Source organism: Chanodichthys erythropterus, chromosome 7 (assembly GCF_024489055.1).
Source record: "Chanodichthys erythropterus isolate Z2021 chromosome 7, ASM2448905v1, whole genome shotgun sequence".
Classification (NCBI taxonomy): Eukaryota; Metazoa; Chordata; class Actinopteri; order Cypriniformes; family Xenocyprididae; genus Chanodichthys; species Chanodichthys erythropterus.
In genome coordinates, this window is record NC_090227.1 from 43390803 (window position 1) to 43410003 (window position 19201).

At 35.8% G+C, this 19201-nt stretch overlaps 1 protein-coding gene across 3 annotated transcripts in view; it reads left to right on the forward strand.

The window, feature by feature from the left end:
* The first annotated feature begins 5742 nt into the window (after positions 1 to 5742).
* Positions 5743 to 19201, forward strand: part of nptnb (neuroplastin b) — a 48899-nt gene continuing 35440 nt past the window's right edge. For all 3 annotated transcript variants that reach the window (XM_067389470.1, XM_067389472.1, XM_067389471.1), the window contains exon 1: positions 5743 to 6361. In XM_067389470.1, the coding sequence (XP_067245571.1) occupies positions 6283 to 6361 (79 nt within the window). In that variant the 5' untranslated portion in view covers positions 5743 to 6282. The remainder of the gene's footprint in view (positions 6362 to 19201) is intronic.

Here is a 19201-nt window from a genome sequence, read left to right on the forward strand (position 1 = left end):
GAAGTGTTACTGGATAATTGTGATGTTTTTGCTCTTTTCCATGCAATTTAATTTTTCAAACTTCAAAAAGGCACCATAAAAGTAGAGTAAAGTCTTGTTTGTGAAATTGTTCACCGACTGTTTTCCCGTCACGATCGGATCAGTGTGATTCATGGACGAATCATTCAGCAGCTTCAGTCCTCATTCATTCATTCAGTTGCAGTGAAAGAGCGAGCAGTCTTCAGAACGTGTCCTTTACTCCACAGAAGAAAGAAAGTCATACAAGTCTGGCACACTTGAGGGTGAGTAAATGACTGAATCTTCATTTTGAATCATCCCTGTAAGTACATGTTCTTGTGTGTTACTCACTGCGCTATTACATGAACACTGTAACGTAAAGAGATGGTTACAGAAGGGCTTGTGACACAAGTGTTTTTCTTCTGCTATCAGCTGGAGCTGTAGAGGGTCATCTCCGCCACATTGGCATCTTGAGTTTCCATCTCCTGCTGGCAGCTTTCTCTGATCACGTACACGACCAGTCCGAAACAGATAAAAATGAGCAGCACTATGCCGATCACCTGTTAAAGAGACAGAGAAACGGTGTAATGTGAAACTAGTGATTTGATAGGGGTTTACTGGTCAATTAGATGTTTAAAGAGGACTTCAAATTTGTATTTGTAACATAATGGCATTGATGAATCACACACAACTTGTTTTGAATTTGTCCAGGTCATATTTCACCATTTAAAATAAAAAAGGAAAATATTTTTCAAGAAAAAAAAGCCTTTATTAGGTTTTGTTTTTGCATTGTGACATTTTTTTTTTTCATATTTATTATTAACATATATATATATATATTATATTATTTATATATTATAATATATAAAATTTATATATTATAATATATAAAATTTATTATTATTATTATTATATTCATTTTCATATTATTTAATATTTAGAATATATTTTAATATTTATTAATAACCACATTTCCCTCTTGTTCTTATTACTGTATTACCAGAAAACAAAAACAAAGGTTATTTAAATTGTAAAATATTTATATATCATGATGGTATTTGTTGTACTTTTTAATATATATTTTGGTGTTGATGAATCACACAAAACTTGTTTTGAATTTGTCCAGGTCATATTTCACCATTAAAAATAAAAAGAATTATATTTTTCAAGAAAATAAAGCCTTTTTCAGGATTTGTTTTTGCATTGTGACATTTTTTTTCATATATTTTTTAATAATAATAATAAAAAAAAAAAATATATATATATATATATATATATATATATATATATATATATATATATATATATATATATTTTAATATTGTTATTATTTATATATTATAATATATAAAATATATAATTATTATTCATTTTCATATTATTTAATATTTAGAATATATTTTAATATTTATTAATAACCACATTTCCCTCTTGTTCTCATTATTGTATTACCAAAAAACAAAAACAAAAGTTATTTAAATTGTAAAATATTTATATATCATGGTGGTATTTCTTGTACTTTTTAATATATATATTTTGTTTTTAATTTAAAATAATATTTTTAACAGTAACATTAATTTTATATATTTAAAAATATATAAAATGTATATTTTTTTATTCATTGTAATACATTATTTTTATACTTTTACAAATTATATAGAATATAGATTTATGCTTCTAAAAGTCAACTTAATTTGTCTTTAAGCAAAAAAAATAATAATAAAAAAAAAACATTATTTTCATTTTATTTTGAGCTGAAATGTGACCTGCACATGTTTTTGTGAGATTTCCCCATTAAATGATCATAGACACATTAACAAAACATGTACATCCACTATAATGGACAAATGAATTGTTTACAGAAGAAGTAAATTTAATGTCTAATGTTTCATTGGTGGTACAGAATCTAGTCAAGACAGGAACTAAGCTATAAATATTGATATTGATAGTATCAAAGTTCTATAGATGTTCTCTATAGCAGAATTCCACAAATGTTTCAATGTATCTGTGGAGTACTTCAAATGTTTCAATGTATCTTCAAAGTTCTACAAATGTTTCAATGTATCTTCAGAGTTCTAAAAAATGTGTCACTGTCATTTGAAAGTGACACAGAGCTATCAGGAGGTCTACTGGTGTGTAAAGACTCAAGAACTGTCCTGACGGGCTTTCGGATCTCACCTGAGACTCCACAAACAGTCGCTGTGAGCGCAGCATGAGTTCCTGAGGAGTGACGCTCTCCTCTTGAGTGGGCTCGCACCATTTCTGCGGAGCAGCTTTGTCCACGATCACGAAGCGTCCGTGCCAGTCTGTCATCGCGCAGGCGAAATACTGACCGTCCAGGAAGAGCAGGATCAACCAGACCACGGCGGGAACGAAACCAGACAGGGACACGGTCCTCCTGCACCAGATGTCACACCTGCATCCCTGAATGATCATCATCAGCGCCAAGGCCATGACGGCGGGAATGATGAAGAATGCGGAGGAAAACAGCCCGTTCCAGGCCGGATTACACGGACACTCAAACTCCAGCTCCACCAACTTCTCCAGTCCCATCAGGATGAAGCCGAAGGCCACGTTGGACACCAGAGGACTGTTGCTCAGTTCATTCTTCAGTCTCGTAAGCCATTGTTGTCGACTTCCCATACTAACAACACCTGAGAGTCAGAGGAGAGCTGGTCAAATTCCTCCCACACATTTGCAGAAGGTTCACTGATGCGAGACGAATTGATCCTGGGGCAAGTTTTCCCCCTCCTGACCTTTCCGTTCCCATTGGCTCGGAACAAAGGTGGGTGTGTCGTCCCGCACCTCTCCTCTGCGGATGATTGGCTCACGGCGGGCGGCGGGTGTGGCTTCCATTTAAATGTTTCTTTCATTGACGTGCTTGAGTAAAGTGGAGGGAAAAGTGTCCGCTCTGTTATTGGGCGCTGCGGATCTGGACGTGCTGTGTCATCAGAATCATTCTCAACTCATGAGCTTTGTTTAGGGTCGCCTTTACTCCTGGGAGCCTTTTTTAAAAGAATCCTTAGAAATGCAAACACAACCAGGCAAAAGTGTGTGACCCTAAAACCTTTTACCCTAAAGGCTTCTGCTTGCACAGTTTGTTTGATAGACACATATAAATTGTGCTTACACACGAATTTCTTTAGAAAACAAAAATTAGTAGATAGTGAAGGCAAAACATCAGAAGTTCAGCATGTTCCTCCTTCAGTAGTGTTTAAAAGCATCACAGAATGAACCATGAATGTTTTTAATTTTTAAAATAATAGGTAAATTCAAAATATTTTGATTGCATTAATTTATTCATTGTAAGTAAAACTCGATAATCAAAAGCAGATCATGTAATAAATGAGCAATATCACATGAGTAGTCGTGCGATTATGGCTTTATATCAGCATTCGCTGTAGGTAATCACATCATGATGATATACAGCCATAATGCACGGCTACGAGTGTGATATTGCATTTATACAACAGTTCAATGGCATGAGTGTGTAAATAACGCAGTTAAATCATCAGGTCAATGTCCTTATTAAATCTATTACAAAGTCTGTTTAAATGTCAGCTGAGGAAAGCGATCTTTGTATTTGTCTTTTTTTTACAGTTAAAACATCATCCTTTGTTTACAAAAGTCCCTTTCAATTTAAAAGTCTCTTGCGACTCATTCACGCGTAAGTTTGCCGCCATTTAAAGGCGTATTTATGTAACTTTCAAACTTAATCCATATTACGCACTAATGACCTTTCTCAATACCAAATACAACATATTATTTATATTAGATATTTATTGAACAGCAATTTTTAAATTAAGAACAACAGCCATTATAAATGACAATAGATAATAAACACAGTTGTACAATTCAGTCAAACGTAATTATTAAATTTAACACAGCGATTCGATTTGTTCAGGATCAAGAAATAGATTAATAAGACCAAAGATTGCCTGTTTTATGTACCCAAAACTAATTATATCTCATGTTTAAACCACTATAAGAGCCAGCGGCAAATCCACGACGCTCTGGCCGAGATGAAGCTGTTCTCGGCGGGTACTCGAGCACTGAACGGCCTGGAGCTCACATCTCCGAAAACGTCTGAACAAATTGTAAAATAGGCGCTATGATTAAATATAAGTCACATATTTCAGGTCTAAACAACTACATTCTCGTCTAAAAAAAACTTAAAACTACAGTTCGTGGAACAACAAGTGTAGTATTTGTAAAAATACGGCAGATTTGCTCGGCCGCCATGACAGTCGCTTCAAGTGGAGTGATACAAACGGTGAAAAGGTAGGAGTGCTGCTATCACTAGAATATTACACGCCTCTCAGCCAATCAGATTCGAGAACCAGAAAGAACTGTTGTTTAAATGCATTTAATACGTTCTAAAAAGTGAAGGTTCCAAAAGTGATGCAATAGAAAGATTCCATTTAAGAGTGTATCAATTCACAATATTCTCATTGTTTTATTTAATACCAAGATACTCTGTTTCATAAAACTAGAGGAGCAATCCATACCTGGTTTTCCAGAGAGGATTTGTGTGCTGCATTTGTCCATCAGATGGCGCTGTGTGAATGTGAGCGTGTGCAGACAGAGGTCATGATTCTCTTCAGCTCTTAATCCTGACTGACTGTGTGTTAATGACGAGCTCACGATCACACTGTGTGGATAACATGATTTCTTGGTGAAAATCTCGGTAGTGCCCTAGATAAATGTTCCATGGAAGCCTTGAGACATTAATAAAAAAGTACCATTATACTACCATGCATACTATTCTTTGGAGTAGGCTATTTTCATTTAATGGAGTACCATTTGAATGCAATTGTGCATGAATATGGTATTTATTCAGTACCATGGTACAAGGGAGATCGGGGCTAGTAATTTTGTCCTCCAAACTAAAATTCAAATATATTTTTAGAATATATGTTGGGTAACATAATAAAACCATATTGATATTAAGACAAGAGAACAAAAGTGTAATATAATATATAATATATATATATATATATATATATATATATATATATATATATATATATATATATATATATATATATGTGTGTCAACTTGGGGCAAGTTGTCACATTTTTTTTATATGTTTTAAATGTTGCATTTTTATAAAATGTATTAATTATAATCTCTATCGGCAAAAACAACATTAATACATTATTGTAGGCAACTTTTTTGCATTTTTTTTTTCAGTTTTATTATTTGTTATGATTTATTATTCATTAAATGAAATGGAACAATACAATTTTTATTTTTTTTTCCACCTGGAAAAAAAGTATATATATGCATGTCTCTATAATGGAGAGATTATATTAACTTTTATTATGCAAAAAAGTTGCCTACAATAATGTTGTTTTGGCCGATAGAGATTATAATTAATACATTTTATAAAATTGCAACATTTAAAACATATAAAAAAATGTGACAACTTGCCCCAAGCTGACATTTATATATATATATATATATATATATTTGTCTTGTCTTAATATCAATATGGTTTTATTATGTTACCCAACAGATATTACAAAAATATGATAATATAATATAGATAGATAGATATAGATGTGTGTGTGTGTGTATATATATATATATATATAATATATATGTATATCAATATGGTTTTATTATGTTACTCAACAGATATTACAAAAATATGATATTTGAATTTTAGTTTACATATATATATATATATATATATTTATATATATATATATAATATGGTGGGTTATTGTTGGGAATGCAGTACAAAGTTTGTATTTACAATAAATTGTCTTTCAGAAATAATCTACAGGTAAGAAATATTAATTGGAGTAAAATGTGTCACCATTATCGCCCTCTATATCTTAATACAAACACACTGAAACTATATCTCCATTGTACTGCGTGTTACTGTGATGTTTTTGAACTCCACAGCGACTGAATGGCGCTGAAGCTGCGCAGAGCTGATGCGCTCGAGGCACAGCGAACGAGAGCGCGCGCCGACAGCTGATGATGCGCGCGAATGAGCCTCGGGGTGCGCGCACTGACAGCTGAAGGTTCTTCGAGATGACGGACACTCCGATGGCCCATCATCATCATCATCATCAGCAGCAGCAGCATCAGCATCCCTGAGCGCCGGGCAGCAGCAGCGTCCTCATCCTCATCCGTCCTCCATGCAGCAGAGCCGCGCAGCGCCTGTCGCGTTTCTCGCCGTCCGTCCGCGCTCCTCCTCCGCCATCCTCTGCGGCTGAAGCCGCTCCGCGCTCATCCTCAGCTCGCCGTGTCCCGTCTCTCTCCTCCTGCAGGATGCTGTCCTACACGGGGATGCTCGCGCTGCTCCTCATCCACGGGAACGTGATGCTCCCATACGTATCATCTCAGAACGGTAAGGATGACGGGACGCGGTCGTGTGTAATCTGCTTTAGAGGTCGATGCCATCTTTCTGGTGACAGACACCCCGCTGCATTACTGTCGTGTTGATCTGTGGGGCGCACGGGCTGGAGAAGTGGGAATTAGTTGATGCAGTTTCTGTCAGCGCGTTTAATTTTAGGCGCTCGTGTTTATAAGGAGTGCTCCTCATATTCTCCAGAGTAATCCGTGTTGTTTACACTCGCCCTTCTGACATTCACATCCTCACACATCTCATGACTCCTGTGAGTGTTTGAGGAGAAACCCTAAACATTGTGTAAGCTGGTCATTAATACAGAAGCTGCTTTCTATGCAGTTCTGCGTGTGAAATGGAAAGCAGTGGCTTTGAGAGCAGTAAATAACGAGTGCGTGTCCCTGAAGGCATGTGTCTGACTTTACATTCTGGAGAGTCACAGCTGTGACCAGGAGAGGGCAGATTCATCACCTGCAGACAAACAAGGCCAGGGTATTCCCTCCTCAGCCAGCAAAAAAAAAAAAAAAGGGAAGGGAAGGGAAGGGGAAAGAAAACAACACTGAAGTCAGTTTTATGTCCAAAAGGCTGTTTTTGTGCAATGCATCACCAAAAAAAATCAGCTTCAAACGTGATGTTGGCTCTGATGATGTCTGGCTGTAACTTGTTTAGATCATTATTCAGTCCTGAGATGATCTGAATGAAAGTGATCAGGAGGAAAGAGCTGTCACATGAATATAATGATTATCTAACAGGTTTCCCAAAAGTGTTGCATGTCGGTCCACTTAAACTAACAGATTAATGTTGGTTCTTTATCGCGACTGTATATGAGAACGTGTTTATCATTGAGAAATTCACTATTATATTATCTAGTCGTGACTTTTGTATTGTGTGTATGTGTTATATAGCACATTAAAAAGTAAATATATATAGTAAAGTGTGTGTGTGATTGTGTTTGGATTACAGTTATGATGTGTCACATACGTTTTGAAGCTTGAGAATATTGATTGTTTAGAGTTTCAATGGATGGACAAAAAATTATGAGATGATGTTAAAAATATCTGGCAGTTTTACATGTGGAATGGAAAATGCTACTGAATATCTATTTTTCAGGGTATTGTATAGAAGAATTGTGTGTGTGCTTGAGAGTGTGTGTCCATGTGTGTGCATGTTTGAGAGTGTGTGTGTGTGTGCTTGAATGTGTGTATGTGAGTGTATGAGTGTGTGTGTGTGCATGTGTGTGCTTGATTGTGTATGACTGTGTGTACTTGATTGTATGAGTGTGTGCGTGTGTATGTGTGTGTGTGTGAGAGTGCTTGAGTGTGTATGTGAGTGTATGAGTGTGAGCTTATGTGTATGTGTGTGAGAGTGTATGACTGTGTGTGTGTGTGCATGTGTGTGCTTGATTGTGTATGACTATGTGTGTATGTGAGTGTGTGTGTGTGAGTATGTGTGTGTGCATGTGTGTATGTGTGCAAGTGTGTGTTAGAGTGCTTGAGTGTGTATGTGAGTGAGACTGTGTGTGTGTGTGTGTATGTGTGTGTGCTTGATTGTATGACTGCGTGTGTGTGTGAGTGTGTGTGTGTGAGTATATGTGTGTGTGCATGTGTATGAGTGTGTGTGCTTGTGTGTATGTGTGTGTGTGTGTGTGTGTGTGTGTGCATGTGTATGAGTGTGTGTGTGCTCGTGTGTATGTGTGTGTGTGTGTGTGCATGTGTATGAGTGTGTGTGCTTGTGTGTGTGTGTGCATGTGTGTGTGTGCTTGTGTGTATGTGCATGTGTATGAGTGTGTGTGTGCTTGTGTGTATGTGTGTGTGTGCTTGTGTGTATGTGTGTGTGTGCATGTGTGTATGTGTGTGTGTGCTTGTGTGTATGTGTGTGTGTGCTTGTGTGTATGTGTGTGTGTGCATGTGTATGTGTGTGTGTGCTTGTGTGTGTGTGTGTGTGTGCATGTGTGTGTGTGTGTGCATATGTGTGTGTGTGCGCATGTGTATGAGTGTGTGTGCATGTGTATGTGTGTGTGTGCATGTGTGTGTGTGCTTGTGTGTATGTGTGTGTGTGTGTGCATGTGTATCTGTGTGTGTGCATGTGTATGTGTCTGTGTGTGTGTGTATGTGTCTGTGTGTATCTGTGTGTGTGCATGTGTATGAGTGTGTATGAGTGTGTGTGTGCTTGTGTGTATGTGTGTGTGTGCATGTGTATGAGTGTGTGTGTGCTTGTGTGTATGTGTGTGTGTGCATGTGTATGAGTGTGTGTGCTTGTGTGTATGTGTGTGTGTGCTTGTGTGTATGTGTGTGTGTGTGCATGTGTATCTGTGTGTGTGCATGTGTATGTGTCTGTGTGTGTGTGTATGTGTCTGTGTGCTTGTGTGTATGTGTGCAAGTGTGTGTTAGAGTGCTTGAGTGTGTATGTGAGTGAGACTGTGTGCATGTATGTGTGTGTGCTTGATTGTGTATGACTGAGTGTGTGCGTGAGTGTGTGAGTATTTGTGTATCTGCATGTGTGCATGTGCTTGAGTGTGTGTATGTGTGTACGTGTGTGTGTGTGTGTGTGTGTGTGTGTGTGAAGGTCTGCTTTGATTGTCCAGACATAAGGTCAGTGGCTCTCCTGGATAATCCAGCTATTGTTTGGTAAAGCCTAACCGCACAGATTCCAGCCCCTCTCTAGGCTCCATGGAGCACGACTGTCTGCTTTCTCAGGCTGAACTCTGGGACTCGAGCTCTTCTGCGACCCACTCAAGACTTAATATTAAATTATGGCCAGAATTAAAACATTGTTTCCTGAGACAAGCTGAAAGCAATTATTCAGAATCCCAGAGGAACAAGCATCTTATCTGACGCAGATGTGTTTAGTGGGCATGTTTGGTAGTTCGTTTCCAGGCATTTAACTACTGTCATCTCGTCTTTGCAGCTTATTCTAACCAAGAACTGCAAGCTTACAAGGAAGAGACCAAAGTTTCTGTTTTCAAAGACAATCAGTCAGATTGGAAGTGGCATTGTCAGCCAGTGTTTGTCATTTTCGCAGTGATGTTTGACCTGACTGTAGGGTTTGAGGAGTGCTGTACTGTAAACCGAGCTCTTTGTGTTAAGAATCAAATGGGGTCACCTGGTTTGTGAGGTGAACATTGGTATTGTTTCAAATGCTGTCAAAATTAATGCATTAATGCATGCGATTCAATTTTCCAGTTTAACGCATTAAAAACATTTAACGCAATTAACACAGCATCCGGTTTTGCCCGTTATGTTATATGATCACGCTATCATTCATTCAAGAGCTATTAAACCATTCAAGTGCAAAAAAAGAACTTAAATCTGTACTGGAGCGCTGTCTGAATCTGTGTGACACACTTGAACAGACAAAAACACACAAAATAATGCTAAAATGGCCGAGTATCCTCGTACACACAGTCTTAAATGACCTTAAGGCCGGGATACACCAACATCAGCTGCGTCGTGGAAAAAATATGTAAATAAACTTCAACTAGCACGTGCATAAGCGTATAAAGGAGATAACTGTCTGTTGAAGCAGATATTTTTGTCTATATTCGTCACTCAAAGAGGGAAAGTGAAACAAAAACTGGTGTGTTCCAGGCTTTAGAGAGTCAGATCTTAAAGGAACAGCAGCCTAATAAACCTGCTGCTAAAGTCTGTCATTAATGTTAATCAAAGAACAAGAAAAAGAGAAATCACTTACTGCTCTTGAATGAATAACTTTTGTAGCTTTAATAAGGATTAATCTATATTTAATTTATCATTTCTGCAGTGAAGAATCTGTTCGCCCATGGGTGTGCAGGTCTGAAATCGAGGTGTGTTCAGGTGCATTGTTGGCGTGTTGCTATTTTGAGGCAGCTGAAAACGACAGTATTTGTTTTGTTATTTAAACAGAGTGTTAGTAATATACACCTACATGCGGCTGCACAACACACGTACACTTAGGGCCCTATTTTATTTTAACGATCTAAACGCAAAGTGTAAAGCGCACAGCGCAGGTGCACTCAGGGCGTGTCCAAATCCACTTTTGCTATTTTAACGACGGAAAAACTGTCTTTTTGAAATGGGTTGTCCCTGTTCTCTTAATGAGTAATGGGCGTAGCGTTCAACAAACCAATCAGAGTGTCATCTCCCATTCCCTTTAATGCGCTCGCACCATGGCGGATTGCTATTTACATGGCGGAATTTGTTGGCGGAAAAGCTTTTCAAGCGAAGAAACCGATCTGCTCGTGCCCGAAGTTAAAGCGGGCTTGCAAATAGCTCCGCGCGATGAGTCAGTTAATATATATGTGTGTGTATTGGCACGATTGTTCAATTAATAAGCCAATTTCGTTCATCAAGTAGTAATAGGCTGAATTGAAAATAGGTAGCCTAACTATTCATCATTACATTTTTATATTTATGTAGCCTACACAATAATATTCTTTTACACTGTAATCCTTTTGTTTTTAATATTTGGCATGTTTGTGTGATGCACATCCCTGTGTGTAATAAGCAAAGTCGACGCGCCCAGAGGCGCAGTTTCTACCAACGCGCTCTAACAAAAAAATATTGCGCCATTGACTTTAGACCAGGTTTGAGTTGGTCTATGGCGCAGTCTATTTTCAGCTCCTTAAAATAGCAATGTGCCTGAACACACCTCTTTTTTAGACCAGCACGCCCATGGGCGCACTAACTGGCGCAAATGCATTTACTAATTTAAGGACAGCAGCACACAAACATGCCAAATATTAAAAATTACATTACAATGTAAAAGATTATTGTGTGCATGAAGATAAAAATGCTTTGGTGGAATCCGGCTTTTCCCGTAGATGGTCTGCTCACGCTTTAACCTCGTGCACGAGCAGATCCGTTTCCTCGTTAGAGAAGCGTTCAGTTTTTCCTTGCAGATTCCATCATGTAAATAGCGAATCCGCCACAACTGGCTTTCAAAGGTAATGGGAGACGAGACTCTGATTGGTTTAGTGCACGTTACACCCAAAACACACCCATGACTCATTAATAGAATAGGGACAACACTTTTAGACCATGATCCTGGCACGCCGACCAATTTTTCCCATCGTTAAACTAGCAAAAGCGGATTCAGACATGCCCTAAGTACACATGCGCCATGTGCTTCAGACGAGAGACCGGTGCAGGGCGGATTTTTCAGTCCCGCTCTCGCAATTTTTTTTTTTATCTTGCTCCTGCCCGCATAAAAGTAGCCTATATAAATCACATATAACATCCCAGCATAATCACTCCCCATAAAACATTTTTTATTAAAACACAAACCACAGTTAATGTTAACAGGAAAAACAAGCTGCTGTGTGCATGGTTTGGTGACGAGGAAACGGATCTGCTCGTGCACGAGGTTAAAGCGTGAGCAGACCATCTACAGGAAAAGCCGGATTCCACCAAAGCATTTTTATCTTCATGCACACAATAATCTTTTACATTGTAATGTAATTTTTAATATTTGGCATGTTTGTGTGCTGCTGCACACCCGTGTGTGGTGTAATGTAACGAAGTAATAATACTTCGTTACAGTACTTAAGTATTTTTTAAGAGAATCTGTACTTTACGTGAGTTTTTATATTTCTGTCAACTTTTACTTTTACTCCACTACATTTCCTAAATAAATTATATACTTTTACTCCGATACAAGCAAGCATGCAAGCATATGAAATAGTAACATTTTACAATAAGAGTACATTTGTAACATTAAATAAGGTTAATAAAAGTATTGTTCATTTTTAATTTCATCATTTACATTTTAACATTTTAAAGTTGTCTCTTGCATTAGTTATAATGCACTATAAATTAACATGAACGAATCATCAATGTATAATTAATATATTAGTATTTTTTATGTATAAAAATTACAATAAACCTTTAGCCAATTTAAAGAAACAAAATGTAAGAGAGTTTAAAACTGAACACAATCTTGCTGCTCAAACTGTGTATAGAACAATTTTTAATATTTTTTTTGCTCCTTTTGTATTTTACATTTACTTGTACTTTTACTTTCAATACGTAAGTACATTTAATATCAAAAAAATACTTTTCATACTTAAGTACAAAAAATATCACATACTTTAAAACTTTTACTCAAGTAACATTCTAAACAGCAACTTTAACTTCTACCAAAGTCATTTTCTGGCAAGATATCTATACTTTTACTCAAGTATGGTTTTCGAGTACTTTATACACCACTGGTAAGAAGTAGGCACATATTACTGACGCTCTCTTTAAATGACAAAACAAATACTGTCTCAAAATAGCAACACGCCAACAATGCACCTGAACACACCTCGATTTCAGAGCAAACACGTGTTATAAATAGAATCTCGCATATGCTTTCGACTTTAAATCGTTTTTATTTTATATTATTTGTTGCTTTTGTGCAATATATGGATAACAATTTATTAGTTTTTAGATATTTTATGTTTAGATATTTTGATTTTGCCACGTTACGTTGGGTCCCGCGGATCTTTACTTTAGACCATGCACTTAGATCGTTAAAATAGCGCCCGTTATATTGTTTCTATACAATAATTTTGAGATTAAATGTGCAATTATTACAATATAAAAATATATTAAAAACTCTAATGTTAGGTGCGATTAATCAAAATACAGAATTTTTTCCCCGATTCATTCGTTTTTTTTAATTTATTGACAGTGTAATAAATAATTGATGTAATAAAAAAAGTGATGTTCTTTTTCAATTTCATCTGGTTTTCCAGTACAGATATCTAAATATTCTTACCAAGTACATGTCAAACAGTAGAGCAGTATGATGGTAGTATCGTCAAGGTCATGGGTTCATTTCCCAGGGAATGCATGAACTGATAAAAATATATACCTTTAATGCAATGAAAGTCACTTTCAAATGTCTCTATTGATCTGTTTGTTTAAGCATCAAGATCAGTCTGAGACCGGCTCAACCAATGGTGTGAGTTGAGGCGAGAATCGCTGTATCTGTTCTTAAAATTGCATTACATTGCCGTTTGCTCCTCACATCTGCACACAGCAGCTGCCGCCTTCGCTTCACATTACCTGCTGCTCGTTCTTCTATTAATGAATTAATCTGATTGCAAGAATGAAGATGTAAACAGTGTGTAGTGTGTGTGTATATAGAGCCCGGAGCCATTACTGACTGCGCAGCAACAGATATCTGCAGGACTGTAAATGGCTTTGCTTCATTCTGCTGCATGCGTCTATTATTAGAACAGACACGAGGAGCGCAGAACTGGCTTTGTAGATATTTTGTGAGGACGGGAATCCAGTAACTCTTAATGGACTGGCTTTATAGGGAGGTTTGTGTTGGTCTTTGGGTCAGTGTTGTGTGGTTTTTATGCTTTATTACAGACTATAATCTCGCTCCGATGGAAAGGGAGTATTCCTTGTGCCGTGAATATGTCTATGAACCATGTCTAATCTGGCCTCATGAACAATTCACAGTATAAAGGCACTCTTCTGAGTATAAATAGCGCACGAGTTACTGTGACATCCGTGGCCGACAGCCGTGTTATTGAAGGTGTGTGTGTTTTTAAAGGGATAGTGAAGATTTTGCCATTGTTTTCTCACCCTCATGACATATAGGAGGTTTAGGACTTCTTTTGATTGCAATGATTGTGATTTTTGGTACAAGTATGAATGAAGTAAGTATGAAGTATGAGTAGTATGAACATTCTGCCAAACGTCTCATTTTTATGAGGGCGAGTAAACGATGACTGAATACTAATTTTTTGGCTGAACTTTAAGTTGTGAGTGTTAATTACAGCATTAATCCAATTTAAGGCAGATATGCTCATATCTTTGGCTTATGGCTAGCTGATGTGGTGTGACTTTATCTAAAACCGTTTTAACTGCATTTTGATGATTCTTCTTGTAATTACTACACATGCAGCATTTCTGACCTCATATTAATTGAAATATTTGTACTTTTAATTCATTTGTCACACTGCAGATCCAATTGAAATGAGCTAGTGAAGACTGTTAAAAATGGAGGAAACTTCAAAGAAGTTGTACATGTATATTATTCATAATAATATTGTTGATTAATGCAAAATGACACAAGATACGAAATTTGTTTTCTGATTAAATACATCAAAATGAAGCGAGTTTATTCTTAAAACGAGACAAAAAGCTTCCAATAAATAAACTCAATTCAAAGGGGAAACAAGTGGAAAACATTGACAGGTATTTGTTTCTTATGACATTTTGCATTTCCGGTAAATGTATCTTGATTTAGGAACGTTTACATATTTGTACTGAAAAACAAGACAAAAATTCAAAAATATAGACAATTTTTATGGTTAAATTAAATTTAAAGTACTTTCATGGCATAATTGTCTTTTTCCATATAATATTACAAGAAAGTAATAAATAATTAAAAGATATATACAAAGAAATAAAAAGAAAAAGAAATAAAAAGAAATATACAATATTACAATAACAAATGAAAAACAAATAAGGTGCTAAAAATGAATAAAATAACATATAGATATAATTACTATATCTATGTATTTAATGCTACTTATAATTAAGATAAGATATAATTACTGTCTCCATATCGGGAATTACTGTACCTGTATTGATTTTTGCATTATTTTTGCAATAATGTTATGTGACGCTAGTGTCACAGAAATGGTTTGTTCCACCTTGCGTTATAAATATTATGCTGATTAAAGCTCACGTGCGTTTTTGTCATATATACGGTCATCTTTTGTAGGGATGCGCCAATATGAAAAATTTGGCCGATACGATAACCGATAATTCTAATTCTAATAATTATTATCTAATAATAATTCTAAAGCCGATAACCGATATATTGGCAGATAAATCTAAATCCACATTTTTATATAATTTTTGAGAGCCTGATTACAAAAACAAAGCCATGTCCCAAACACACAATTATAAAAATGTTATATTATATCATTATAATTTCATGTAGCCTGTAAAATGTGCTGCACATGTTGTACTTAACTGTATTTTCCTTTTTGAAGTGATTTCAATCAATCGAACAGTGCACATCTGAAGTGTCTCAGCTGAAGGAAATAATCCATTATTTATCGGCTTTAATACATCGGCCAAATAACGATAATATATCGGGCCGATAACGATAACATTAAAAATGAACATATATCGGCCGATACCGATAACAGATAATTCTTTAAATTTGAAAGCCTGAAATAATCAATTTTTTATCAGCTTTAATATATCAGCCAAATTTTCTTATTGAGCCGATAACGATAACATTAAATATTATCGGCCGATAATCAGTAATTCTTTATATTTGAAAGCCGATAACCGAAATAATCCATTATTTATTAGCTTTAATATATCGGACAAATGTTCTTATCGGGCTGATAATGATAACATTAAATATTAACATATATCGGTCGATATGATAACCGATAATTCTTTATATTTGAAAGCCGATAACTGAAATAATCCATTATTTATTAGCTTTAATATATTGGCCAAATGTTCTTATTGGGCCGATAATGGTAATATTAAAGATGACTACATATCGGCCGATACCAATAATTCTTTATATTTGAAAGCTGATAACCAAAATAATCCATTATTTACCGGATTTAATATATCGACCAAATGTTCTTATCAGGCCGATAACAATAACATTAAATATTAACATATATTGTCCGATACTGATAATTCTTTATAATTGAAAGCAAATAACCAAAAATAATCCATTATTTATCAGCTTTAATATATTGACCAAAATTTCTTATCTGGCAAACAATGATAAGATAAAAAATGAACATATATCGGCCGATACCGATATGGTGGCCGATAAAATAGTGCATCCCTAATCTTTTGAAATCAGATGACATGTTGGGCCATGTATAAAAAACGGGCATATGTTGTTCTTTGTGATGGCAGAGCATTAACTGAACGCTGGTTGAGATTTACCAAGAATTCATGCAACACCTGCGAGAGCCGTTAAGAGTTTCTGAAAAAATGACTCATTCTCACCACCTGTGTTCAGTAGTCCATGTGCAATTTACAGGTGACGAAAAAAGATGAAGATATCAGAAATAGATGCGATATGCACTGCATCGTGACTCTAAAATCATGATATAAACATCACTGATGATTGTTTAATATGGTAGGCAGACACTTGTGACCCGTTCCACCTACTCAACACTTGTGTGTGTGTGTGTGTGGAAATGTGGCCTTGTGTTTTTAGGTCCACATGGTGTTTTATTGGCCTCCAGGGAGCCGTATTTCCCACCGGAGAGGTGAAATACTCAAGTGATCCTGTTAACACACTAAAGCTGCCAAATCCCACCGTTAAACGCCTTTTTAAGTTGGCGCGAGATGCCGTTGATAAAAGCATCTATTGCAGTGAGCGATTATCAATATGCAATGACTTCCGTGTGAAATGCATGTTAGAGGCATTGCAGTACCGAACGTCTCTTTGACCTCTGAGAGTGTGATGAAATTGAATCATGATTGCATGATGTTTTTGAGTTTATCCCGAGACGTATGAACATGCATCAGGAGCATAAGCTAATTTCCCTGATAGGTGCTGACTGAAAGCCTCAGTGAATGCATGTTATTATGCACCGCTGTACGCACCATCCAGATGTTTCTGTTCCCGCGGAGGCTTGCGGAGAATTGCGCTCCAGTAGAGGAGGTGTGAAAGCCCAATCTGTTCGTTAGGGTGGCTGAAAACTCCAGACACGGATGTCTTTATTCTGAGAGAATATAATTATGGTTCACGTGATCGTGCCTCAGGCAGGGAATTCAACTAAGTGAAAATTGTGTCTTTTCATAGCTCGCTCCACACATACGGCTTCCTTCAGAGTCTCTCTGCTGTTTCTGAGCAGGTGCTCAGCTGAGCGCTCATTGAAATCAAGGTAATATTGATCTTTAGAATAACGTGCATTGAAGAGGACCTGGTATGCTTTTTGACATCTTCATCTTTCTTTAGTGTGTAATGTTGCTTTTTGATCATGAAAAATCTTTGGAAGTTCCAGTTCTTCTCTATATCAGTGTCAGTGTTTCTGAAACGCCTCCATTGAGTTTTCTTCACAATATTCCTCATTTAAATATTTGATGCGCAGAATAAAGGGGTGGGGCCTGCTTGAGTTGAAACTGGCGGGTATGGTAAGGGACGGGACATATTTTTAATTTACTTTTATCTTTGAAAGCGAATCTTCTGCCATCGTCTCGTCGGTCAGCTCCTCACTCCTGCTGCTGATCTGTGCTGCGACTCAAACACATTTCCCAAACACCAATCACAACACACTGCTCCAGCCGACCAATCAGAGCGCATTGTGCTTTTCAGAAGGAGGGGCTTCATAGAGACAGGAACTAAACAGAGCGTTACTGACAGACTGGGAAGAGAGGAGCTGCAACAATGCAGAATAAATAATCAACATTCAAGCATGAAAACCTGCTCTAGTAGAGCACAAAAACAACATCAAGACTTTGGGCCTCTTTAAGAGTCCAGTTTGATTTCATGTTGACCTTACATTTCTAGGTCCATGAATGTTTAGGGCTGAAAAGAAGCTCAATTATGTCTGCACATTTTCTGTCTTTTAGTAGTGTCATTTTCCTGAACAGAGACAGATGAACACACTGAGCTTGATCCATCTTTTATTTGTGTAAGAATGATGATTAAAAGACAGCTTAGGCGTCCTTTGAGCACCAGTTCATTTGTCAGACTGAGATTATATGACAAAATCACCTCAGTCTTCTTGAATGACCTGCCAAAATATTTCCTTTGTCAGTTTTTTGATTGTAAAATGTGAAATTACTTTCCAAATATCCTTTTAGATAGAGATAGAGATTGATAATAGGGCTGTGTGATGAAGCTATTTTATAATATGTATATGGGTATTTATATATTTTTTAAACATTAAAGTTAACGGTTTATAATGTTAATCAAGTTAAAGTTTAGTTTTCCACTCTGTTGCTTAATTTTCTTTACTGTTCAAAAATGTGGGGTCAGTAAGATTTTTTAAATTAAACGAAATCTGCTCACCAAGGCTACATTTATTTGATCAAAAATACGGTAAAAATAGTGAAATATTATTACAATTTAAAACTGCTGTTTTCTATGTGAATATATAGTAAAATATAATTTATAACTGTGATCAAAGCTGAATTTATTTGATTAAAAATACAGTAAAAATTATAAAATATTATTATAATTTAAATCAGCTGTTTTCTATGTGAATATATAGTAAAATATAATTTATTTATGTGACCAAAGCTGAATTTATTTGATTAAAAATACAGTAAAAATTTTAAAATATTAATATAATTTAAAACAGCTGTTTTCTATGTGAATATATAGTAAAATATAATTTATTTATGTGACCAAAGCTGAATTTATTTGATTAAAAATACAGTAAAAATTATAAAATATTAATATAATTTAAAACCACTGTTTTCTATGTGAATATATAGTAAAATATAATTTATTTATGTGACCAAAGCTGAATTTATTTTATTAAAAATACAGTAAAAATTATAAAATATTATTATAATTTAAATCAGCTGTTTTCTATGTGAATATATAGTAAAATATAATTTATTTATGTGACCAAAGCTGAATTTATTTTATTAAAAATACAGTAAAAATTATAAAATATTATTATAATTTAAAACTGCTGTTTTCTATGTGAATATATAGTAAAATATAATTTATTTCTGTGATCAAAGCTGAATTTTCAGCATCATTACTCCAGTCTTCAGTGTCACATGATCCTTCAGAAATCATTCTAATATGATGATTTGCTGCTCAAGAAACATTTCTGATCATTATCAGTGTTGAAAACTTAATATTTTTTTGGAAACCGGGATGCATTTAGTTTTTCAGGATTGTTTTTTGATG